The sequence below is a fragment of the Hydractinia symbiolongicarpus genome, chromosome 4 (assembly GCF_029227915.1).
Source record: "Hydractinia symbiolongicarpus strain clone_291-10 chromosome 4, HSymV2.1, whole genome shotgun sequence".
Lineage (NCBI taxonomy): Eukaryota > Metazoa > Cnidaria > Hydrozoa > Anthoathecata > Hydractiniidae > Hydractinia > Hydractinia symbiolongicarpus.
Genome location: NC_079878.1, coordinates 4,002,837 through 4,013,640, shown reverse-complemented (window position 1 = coordinate 4,013,640; position 10,804 = coordinate 4,002,837). Strand labels below are relative to the sequence as shown.

General features: G+C 35.2%; 2 protein-coding genes across 2 annotated transcripts; one reads left to right on the top strand and one right to left on the bottom strand.

Moving 5' to 3' along the window:
• Positions 1 to 298: 298 nt before the first annotated feature.
• Positions 299 to 2,249, bottom strand: LOC130640841 (uncharacterized). Its single transcript, XM_057447410.1, has 2 exons — positions 1,365 to 2,249; positions 299 to 1,062 (listed from the first exon to the last, which is right to left on the bottom strand). Exon 2 carries the CDS (start codon positions 1,036 to 1,038, stop codon positions 388 to 390), a length of 651 nt encoding a protein of 216 aa, XP_057303393.1. The 5' UTR covers positions 1,039 to 1,062; positions 1,365 to 2,249; the 3' UTR covers positions 299 to 387.
• Positions 1,370 to 3,534, top strand: LOC130640840 (uncharacterized). Its single transcript, XM_057447409.1, has 2 exons — positions 1,370 to 1,505; positions 1,634 to 3,534. The coding sequence occupies exons 1-2, from the start codon at positions 1,394 to 1,396 to the stop codon at positions 3,232 to 3,234; spliced, it is 1,713 nt and encodes a 570-aa protein (XP_057303392.1). The 5' UTR covers positions 1,370 to 1,393; the 3' UTR covers positions 3,235 to 3,534.
• The last annotated feature ends 7,270 nt before the right edge of the window (positions 3,535 to 10,804 follow it).

Genomic DNA, 10,804 nt, shown 5'->3' with positions numbered 1-10,804 from the left:
ATAAGTGCATAGTAACTCAAGAGTAACTGCCATGACTTAAATAAAATACTTAGCTTGCCAGTTAGCTTGTACCTTAAGGGAACTTATTTTGGCGGGAACTAATTTTGGCGGATTTGGCGGATTGGGGCAAAATCCGCCAAAATTAGTTCCCGCCAAAATTAAATATTTTACTCACCCGCCAAAATTAGTTCCCGCCAAAATTAAAAAAAATCGCCACCCGCCAAAATAAGTTCCCGCCAAAATTAAAAATTTCGTTGATCCGCCAAAATAAGTTCCCCTTAAAAAATCGACAAAAATCAACTTTTTTTCAATTTTTTATATCTTTTAGAAATATACCTTTGCGCTAGAAATATTATGTCATAATAAACCTCTAATACAAGATAATTTTTAATCAATATTTATGATTTCTAAGTCCTTGCTTGACGATGGTGACGACTTTTTAGGTTTGTTGTTAACTTTTTGCCTTTTTGGGGCTGGTGCAGCTGAGGTGTTTCCAAAAAAGTTTCGAATATCTTTTTGCTTTTTCGTCTCTTTGCTTTGGCTTTTGGCTGTATTTTTTTTACGCTTTGGTCTCTCTTCGGTTGGAACCACGACATCTAAAATAACTGCAATATGTAAGAACGAACCAAGAATCAATTCCTCTTTCGGCTCTGTATACAAGGCTTCTACAAGTTGTTGGTATCTTGCAAGAACCAAAAGATTGTTTACTGTCCCTGGTAAAGTAACAGTTATTTTACAGGGGATCTCCAAGCCTCCTTGAACGAGAGGTGATCTTCGATAGTGTACACTTGTCAACGTGGATTTCATAGACGCTCCTCTGTCCAGAAGAAATTTTGTAACCCTTGAGATTTCTTTGGGTAAATGGCCAACTGGTTTGTCATTTCCGAATTCACAAACTTTGATTGCAAATCTATCGAAAACATTGTTGTTCTCATGAAAGCAGTCCAGTGATTGATTTTCCTCAGGTTTCCAATAAGTTTTATAATAATGGAATCCTCTGACAGCAGCTGTAAACTCGAACGTCTTGTTGTAAGCCATATGGACGTCTTTTCTTTTCTAGCTCTGATGAAAAACAAAAATGTCAATCGATCGATTTTTTAATTGCCTAGCATGAAAATAGAACGTTTTTGTTCTATTTGTCAGTGTAGACCGAACTTTCCCAATTAAATAGAATGTTTTTGTTCGATTGGTTAGTCTAAACGGGCCTTAGCGAAGAAAAAAAGAATGTTTTTGTTCGATTGGGTAGTCTAAACGGGCCTTAGCCAAGAAAAAAAGAATGTTTTTGTTCGATTTTTAGTGTAAATATAGGCCAAGTGAATGGAATGTTTATGTTCGAGTAAATATACAGGATACAGATAACTTACGTTTCCTTTTTTATCTCCCGGCTTTCAAAATGTCTTACATCAGGAAGTTAGCTAAATTACAAGAGAAAGAAGCTCAACAAAGGGCCGCTGAAAAGGAAAAAACTTCAGACGAAACACCTTCAAACAGTTCTAGGGAACAAAGTAAGTATTTCTCTTTGATGTTTTTTTTTGTTATACCTACCTGCGAAGAAGTTTCTTTCTTTGTTTGAAAATTTTTAATTTTTGGTCAAAATTCGCAATTACATAGTGGTTCGTTTTATTCATTTTAGGCCCACAACCAACTGACTTCCAGCAAGAATCATCCCTTGGTTCGTTAGACTACGAAGCTGTTACAGACGCGACTGAAAATGTTAAATCCAGTGGCAAAAAATCATACAACCGTTGGTCAGAAAAAGAAAGATTTGATATCGGAAAATATGTTGCGATTCATGGTGGTGCGGCTGCAATCACAAAGTTTCAAACCAAAGACAGGCCGTTAAGTGAGAGTACAGCTCGAAGATTTGGCAATCTTTACAAAAAAGAGCTGAAAGATTCAACCCGAGAAAAACGTAGCGTGGTAACCAAATTTGTTCCTTTGAAACGCGGTAGACCTCTGTTCCTTGGCAGTCTAGATGAGATGGTACAAAGATTTTTAATTGCACTGAGAAATCGAGGAGGTGTTGTTTCAAGAACAGTTGCAACCGCTGCAGCGAAAGCTCTAATATCACGAAACCCTCAATTTGAGTTGGGGCATATTAAAATTGATAACAGTTGGGCAAAAAGCCTCTTCAAGAGAATGGGTTTCAAGAAAAGAATGAAAACGACCTCCAAAGTTGAAATCACTGAAGGAGCCAAAAAGGAGTGCGAATTACTATTTCTTCACGATATTGTTTCGACCATCGAACAACACAGCATCCCTCACCAACTTGTTATGAATCTGGACCAGACAGCTCTTAAGTTTGTTCCAAGAATGAATCACACCATGGCGAAAAAGGGTTCATCGTCCGTCCCTATCGTTGGATCTTCCGACAAAAGATGCCTTACTGGTACCTTTATTATTACGCTTGATGGTTCTTTTCTGCCAATGCAACTGATATATGGGGGGAAAACAAATCAAAGCCTCCCAAAGTTTGAATTCCCCGAATCGTTCTCACTAAGCGTTAATCCCAAACACTACAGCAATACACAAGAATCCATCAAAGTCATCAAAGAGATCGTTCTAAAGCACGTTGAAGACCAGAGGAAGAAGTTAAATAACCCAAAGCAAGCTGCTCTTCTAATATTCGATGTCTTTCGAGGACAAATTACTGAGGAAGTTACCGAATTGCTGAAGAAGAACAACATCTTCCTGGTTTTGGTTCCAAGTAACATGACACATATATTCCAGCCCTTGGATCTTACTGTGAATAATCATTGCAAGCAATTCATGAGAAATTTGTTCACTGAATGGTATTCAAAACAGATCGAGAAAGAGCTATCCCTTAACAAAAAGATCGAAGATATAAATATTCAATTAAAGCTGACCACCATCAAGCCTCTTCATGCAAGTTGGCTCCTCCAGTTTTATAACCATATCACTTCGGCAGATGGCCGTGAAGTCGTTTTGAATGGGTGGAAAGCATCTGGAATTTACGACGCAGTTCGCATGGGATCCACTTCACTTGAATCCCTTGACCCTTTTCAAGATCTATCACCGCTGCCAGAAAGCAATAGTGTAATTACTCAGCCCATAACCGACATAATCAATGCGCCAGATTTATTAAAGGATAGCTTCATCAACGTGCGAGTCGAAAATGACGATGACAAAGAAGAGGAGTACACGCGTGACGAGGATGACATAGACTTTAGTCGGAATGCATTTGACATTATCATAGACGATGAAGAAGAGTAGATTTTTAGTATTTGTTTTAAAATTCTTTGCTTTGTAATGCTTATTTCTACATCTTTACCAAAGAAAATTTTCGTTGAAATTTGAAAAAATCCTTCACTCGCCAAAATTAGTTCCCGCCAAAATTAAAAAATCCGCTGACCCGCCAAAATAAGTTCCCGCCAAAATTAAAAAAAACCGCCACCCGCCAAAATAAGTTCCCGCCAAAATTAAAAATTTCGTTGATCCGCCAAAATTAGTTCCCGCCAAAATTAAATTTTTTTTAGATTTCCTTCGTCCGCCAAAATTAGTTCCCGCCAAAATAAGTTCCCTTAAGGTAGTTAGTTATAGCTAGCTATATATTAAAGGGAAAAAATTCATCTTGAAGTCAATTTTCAGCAAAAAAAAGGAAGCGTAAAAAAGGCTGCCTAGAGAACCAGTTGGAAAGTAAAAATATCATACCTTGAGTTCCTCAATCTTTTAGCCAATCTTTTAGTTTTCCGACTGTCAGAGATGAAAGTGAAGTCGCGAATATGTACTGGCCAACAACGGTCCCCACAAGGCAAGTGTGTAAATTTACACATCAATCCCAACCATGCTACCTATGGTCCCCACAAGACCGTGTGTTAAATTTCACAATGGTCACAATCGAAGTTGTGCAAATAACGCGGGATATGTGCATATGTTTTCATGACTTTAAAAGGCTCTGCTTTTTTTCTTCGTTTTTCTTGAACTTCGCCATACTTGGTTGTCATTTTGAAAATTTGTTTACGGCAAAAGTGCTGACTAAGCGCAATCTGCTGCTTTCGTACTTTACAGAACGTTCGGTTTACGACAGACCCAATCCAAATCCCTGGCCCTTTCTTATTTAATTTTTTGACTTGAGATAATATGCCCTAAAGGACCACTAAATATTACTCGTATTAATTTCCGCTATAAATCATAAAAATTGTGAATGGAGCATATTTCTGCGCGTTATTAATTTTAGAAATTTTTATCTTATTTTATTATCGGGGACAAATTTTTGGCGTAAAAAAAACTTGGCGGAATTGGCAGATTTAACAAAAAATCCGCTAAATTAAATTCCTCCAAAATTAAACTTTATTACAGTCTGTCAATTTAAATCCCTGCCGAAATGATATTTTTTTCGCTATCCGTCGATTTCTTCGTGTTTCTGCAAGAAATTCTCGTCCCCAAAGCTCTTGCATGAGAAGATTATAATTGACGACGGTATTGGCGACGAGCGACTTTCTTTTTTATCTAAGTTATTAATGTAAAAAGTCGATTGATTTACAAAGAAACAAATAAGAATACATACGTTTAAATTTTTTTCGTCATCCGTTCAATTAAATTCCTTCAAAATTAGTTATTTTCGTTATCTGCTAAATGTAATATTTTTTTGGTATCCGCCAAATTAAATTTCGCTAATTCCGCCAAATTTTCCTTCGACCAAATTTTCTTCCCGCCAAAATTTGCTCCCTTGAGAATAAATTTAGCCACGGAGCAAATATGATTTCTAGGAATTCGTGGCACTTTTCTGCTAACGATGAGTTCATCTGTGATTAAGTAGGTACTTTTACGTTCACACTATGGGCTGAAGTCTTAGCGGTCTCACTATGCTGAACTCATCGTTATCCCATAGGGACAACCAAACTCTACTGCCTATTGTTATATATCTCACAAAAACATTTGCACGCTTAGGGCCCATTTATGAAAACATCACCTTTAGCATACACGCCTTCTGGGGAACATTTATGAAAATCTTACTTTTAACACACAATCCTAAGGCCCATTCATAATAACAACACACACGCCTAATGGGGACCATTTATGAAAACGTTATTTTTGACACACACACCTTTTGGGGACCATTTATGAAAACGTTATGTTTGACACACACGCTTTGTTGGGAGCATTTATGAGAATGTTATCTTTGATACACACTCCTTATATGACCATTTATGTAAAGGTCGCATTTGAATCACACACGCCTTCTCGGGACCATTTTAAAAATGTCACATTTCATACATACGCTTTGTAGTGACCATTTTGAAAATGTCACATTTGATACACACGCCTTGTGGGGACCACTTTGAATATGTCACATTTCAAACACACGCCTTCTGGGAACCATCTATTAAATGGTCACCATTGATACACACGCCTTGTGGGGACCATTGTGAAAATGTCACATTTGACACACACGCCTTGTGGGGACCATTTTGAATATGTCACATTTCGCACACACGCCTTGTGGGGATCATTTTGAAAATGTCACATTTGATACATAAGCCTTGTGGGGATCATTTTGAAAATGTCACATTTGATACACACGCCTTGTGGGGACCATTTTGAATATGTCACATTTCAAACACACGCCTTCTGGGAACCATCTATTAAATGGTCACCATTGATACACACGCCTTGTGGGGACCATTGTGAAAATGTCAAATTTGATACATAAGCCTTGTGGGGATCATTTTGAAAATGTCACATTTGATAAACACGCCTTGTGGGGACCATTTTGAATATGTCACTTTCAAACACACGCCTTCTGGGAACCATCTATTAAATGGTCACCATTGATACACACGCCTTGTGGGGACCATTGTGAAAATGTCACATTTAGTATTCTACTACGTGATAGCTTAGTAGTGATAGCTTTGACTGGCTGGAGAGACGGATGTACGGTAAAGATATACCTTAGGTTGATTAGCTAATTTTCGCAAAGGGTTTTTGATAAGACAAGAATCCTGGGATTACGCCTATAGTTGTCAGGTAAAAAAGATACACATTTTGTGATATTTTTTAACCAATATAGATTTTATTTTTACGAATCTAACAGTATTTTTACAGTATTTTTATTGAAATAAGGTACTTTTTCAGGGCTGTAGCTGACACCTACATCTTCATTTATTTTTGGGAGAGGACATGGAAAAAATTTTGAGATTTTAAACTTGATGTTGGGTAAAAACGCTTCCTCTCTGCACAGGTTTCTTTCATATGAACTGACGAAAAATATTGCTACCGCCTTCCTTTTCAAATACAGATAGAATATGTTAAAATTTTAAAATTCAATTTTTAGATTATTATGGTAATATCAAATCAACAACAAAAATTTAACTCAACGCATTTTTCACAGAGTCAATTGCAAAGTTGTAAAATCCTACTGAAAAATAAAAAAATAAGAGCAGTTCAGCCAGAAGCTCCTGCCTTTTATAGAAAATTGTACTTAACAGCTGAATTTATATGGAATATTTAAGCTACAGATTTTACATATAGTATATTTTTTTAAAAAAATGTTAAAATTTTCACTCGATATTTTTAAAATTAATCTGGGAACTTCTGGAAGCCTGAAACAAAACTTGTTATGTTTAATATATATATACTAGTCGTTAGCCCGTGGAAAAATCCACGGGTTCGCCCGTCGCAGCTACCATTTTGCGTGACAGACAGACAGACAGACGGACGGACATTATAATATAGATAATATATAAAATTGAAGATTCCATAATTTTTGTATAAAAACAACTTTATAAAAACACCAGCCTCAAATTTTGCTAAATAACAAACAGCCCAAGGCTCAAATCATCGGTTTCAAAAAAAAGGAGAAAAAAATAGTAAATAAAATAAATAAAATAAAATAAATACAACCCTGGAAAATAAAAAAAGAATCAATGTATGTACCTCTCCTGCAATTCTCTCTTAAGCAATTGTTTTTGCTTGGGCTCGTTTGTGATAGTTTATAAACATAATTATAAAAGTTTAATTAGCAACAAAAAAACCCAATTTTTTTATATAAAACATAAATTCCAGAGAACTTTTAAAAAAGTATATAAATAAAAAACAAAATAATAATATTAATGAATTCTGCAGAACAACAACAAATCAGGTTCGAAAAGACTCGAAAAAGTAGAACAGCTAGCTTCAAGAGGGATTTTTTTGGTTCTTTAGAAACAACTCATAGTACTAAGATATGTACGAAATTACATGAGTGAGTAGTATAACGTGCCAAACGCCCTAAAATGTTTTAACATGCTATTTTTTGATATCTCTAAATCGTGTCGCGGTTTAATTTATTTTATTTATTAATAAATAAAACTTGACGGCAAAATTTCAGTGCACTGGACGTGGATATTGTTTTTCCGATATTCATTACTTCATTAAAGAAAATTAACATGCAAAAATTAGTCCACGCAAAGAAATCTTCCACAATCACTTACAGAGAAAATATACTACTAACTACTGAAAATAAACTTGATGGTAAAAAATTATACGAAATCGGTCGAAAAAATACAAAAGTAGGACAGCTTTCTAACACATCGGCAGGAAGGAAGGTATTCTAGTAGTTTGAAAGGAAGAATGATAAAATGTACACTTTTCGATTTGAGTCTTTTGAATACGTGTTTTTCTACGTATAAGATAGTCACAAGTCACAGGAATAATCATAAATATAGGTAAGAAATAAAATCTTCGTTTTCATTTGGTTCTTCAAGTAGTTTGGCTACTAGAAAGTGTAGTAACCCGAGTGGACACGAGCCTCCAGACTGTTTTTTTCTTGGGTCTATGAAGTTTATACTTTCCAATTGAAAAAGTATGCAGAAGTATTAAGTTTTTGAAGTATATATTGATTTTACTTTTAAGCTTACAAGACTTTATATGATAATAAACCATGATAAAGGTAAAATAAAACCAGGAGACACTCCTATATATATGTTGAATTTAATTTTAGACGCTAAACTAATTTCTGCTGCTGCTACTTAACAAATCATTTCCTGCATATCGTTTAAAATTTGAAACAGTAAAATCTGACCTGAGCCTGGAACTTCTTATTTTTTGAGCCTTTTTTAGCCTGATTTGTTCGCTTCAGAATAAAGCTTCATTTTGTTCTTATTTATGAATTTTTTGTGTTTATAAGAAAAACACAAGAGCTTTTTGCTTTGAGATCAACCTGTGGCTCCATCTGGTCACGTGATGCTTCTCATTGGTCTACTTGATTTAACATAAACAAATGGCAGCTTATCTTATATTTTTAAGCATAAAAGGCGATTTAAATCTAGCAAGAATATAAATTGGCTATACTAGGTAGCGTTAAAGCACACTTGGACGACCACCCTTGTGTAAAATGTTTAATCATATGGTCATATCTTGCGTTATCTCGAACATTTTCTCGAACAAATTTAATTCAAAAATAGGAAAGGAAAAAAGGTCAGGCGGCTATAAGAATTGCAATGAAAGACAACAAAAGATTATGTCTTTAAGAAAATGTACGCCCAGAATTTATTTAGAAAATTAAAACAAATTGAAGCATAAAGTATTCCAAAATACCTCCTTCCTAGGGCATTTTGCCCTTTTAGCGCCCAAAGGACCCTGGGGATGCTAAATTAGCATTACTACGTAGTGAGCTTTAAAACACTATTGTAAGAAGAGCATTTTAATTTTTAATTTCTTTCCCCACTTTACACTCGCTAGCAAATTTCCAAGTAATAGAAATATATGCCTTTATAAAAAAATTGTTTTGGTTAAATTCATCAATTAAATTTCTTTCTATAGCAACTTGAAGACGGTGTAACCCGTGATGATGTATAACCGCTACACTAACATACTCGTTCACACAAAAACGTTAAAAAGTAATAAACGGTGTGGATAATGTACTGTGAAATACAAAGCCCGAGATCAAAAGTACCGACCGAGCTTGCGATATTTGTACTCTTAACTAAGGGCATTTTATTTTAAAGTGAAACACCAAAACCGCTCAGATATTTTGAAATAATTCATACGATTTTTGGCCAACCAGAGCGCGCGAAAATCCGTCGTTTATATCTTTCAAAGTATTTCTTACATATCGACATCGAAGAGATAAGCGTCGGGACTCCTGGCTAATGGAACCAAGAATATTTCTCTCATTAGCCAAATTTCTCAGCGAATCTTACGCATTTTTTTGCAATTCACCCATCAGCATCACTCTAAAATGCAGTAAAATTCCAAAACCTTGGTCAAGAGCACGGTTTTGATTTTTGTGTGCAAAATAATAAATTATGATTCCGTTTTGCAGGAACAGGAACGGCACAATCTCAAATAATTTTAGAAATAAGAACACAATTAGCGGAGAGAAAAGTAAATCTTTTTTGTAAGAACCATTTTATAAGAACACGAGCCCAATATTTTGCTAAAAAATAAGAACAGAATAAGGTTCAGGTTCAAATCATTGCTCTCAAAGGTAAAAACAACACGCTTCAGTTTATATTTTCAAGAACTTTCTTTTTACCAAAATTATGATTTCTTTTTCCTTCTTACATAAATTGTGAAAATTAGTTGAATAAAATTAAGCAACCATTAAGCAACCTTAGATCTACATATTGACTAAAAAATCTTAAGTTGCCTATTAAAAACAAAACAAAACGTGCAGGAATTAATACGTTATCAGAAGAATCAATTAACACAAAATTTTAAATGTAAACAAACTTAGTGGTAATAAGCATGTATACACATTATATCTATCCACACTTGTAAACACGATCTGATGAAGTGTTAGTGGCGCAGCAGTCAATAAGAATTAGCAACTTTTTCCCAGAACCTTTTTGCCTACCTATACTTTCTGGTGAACATGGTTGGTCGTGGTTGAGTAACCTCGTTCCTAGAGACATTTTACGGATATCAGAGACGGCACAAATAAATTTATTTCTTCGCGCCGCAAATGATATAAGAAAAAAAATGGCCCTGTCAACGAGATTGGTTGTAAAGGAAAGTCCTGGAAACTAGGTTATAAAAACTTAAGATATTAAATGAAATCTATGTAATGAAACTTGCAAATAGTCATGGGATTAACTCTTCGCGGGACCTTTTCTGAAGAAAGAAAACTTGCCCGGTCATCATGTTAAGGAAGGGATAAACTCTGGACACGAAACACAAACCATAGGATGACGAGCTCTTAGACAACATTATATCAAATTGCTGAGAAAACCTTTATGAAAATTACATACAAAATGTACTTATACTTAAGTCGTATTTTGATTAGTTTCACTAATTTCATAAGTATGGCTATAGGATCGATATTCTCAGAGACCATTTTCCAAAAACCGTAAAAAAATTTTCCGCAAACACTGTGAAAGTTTAATTAGTTGCATAGTCGCTTACTTAGTTTGTGCGTATCATGTAATCGGCTACATGTTTTCCCGAAATAGTAGGCATACCGATGCCAGATACCTGACCGATGTCGGATCCCACGGATACAGGATATCTTTGCCTTGCCTGCCCTTGCCTTGGCTTTTCTTTACCTTTATGTTCGACACAAAAATAAAAAATTCGACAAAGGCCCTCATCAAGATTTCCTTACACCATAGAAATCACTAATATTTTGCGATTTCTTCACGGTAATTCTTCAATATTTTATTGGCTAACGATTGGCCAATCGTAGACTCCTGATTTTAAGAACGTAGGACAATTTTGCTAGACGCTTATACAACGGAGCTCGTTGGAATTTTTCCCCTTCATTATCCAGTCACAATATGGCTACTTTTAGTGATCCAAAACTATTTTGAAGGATGGGTGCTCTGTTGTATTATCTCATACCTATTTTTCGCAACGGTATTAA

Bases quoted from the DNA above. Each gene is read 5' to 3' on its own strand.
- LOC130640841 (XM_057447410.1), bottom strand. From the start codon at position 1,038: ATGGCTTACAACAAGACGTTCGAGTTTACAGCTGCTGTCAGAGGATTC.
- LOC130640840 (XM_057447409.1), top strand. From the start codon at position 1,394: ATGTCTTACATCAGGAAGTTAGCTAAATTACAAGAGAAAGAAGCTCAA. The intron at 1,506-1,633 runs GTAAGTATTTCT...TATTCATTTTAG, and splicing joins AAACAGTTCTAGGGAACAAA to GCCCACAACCAACTGACTTC.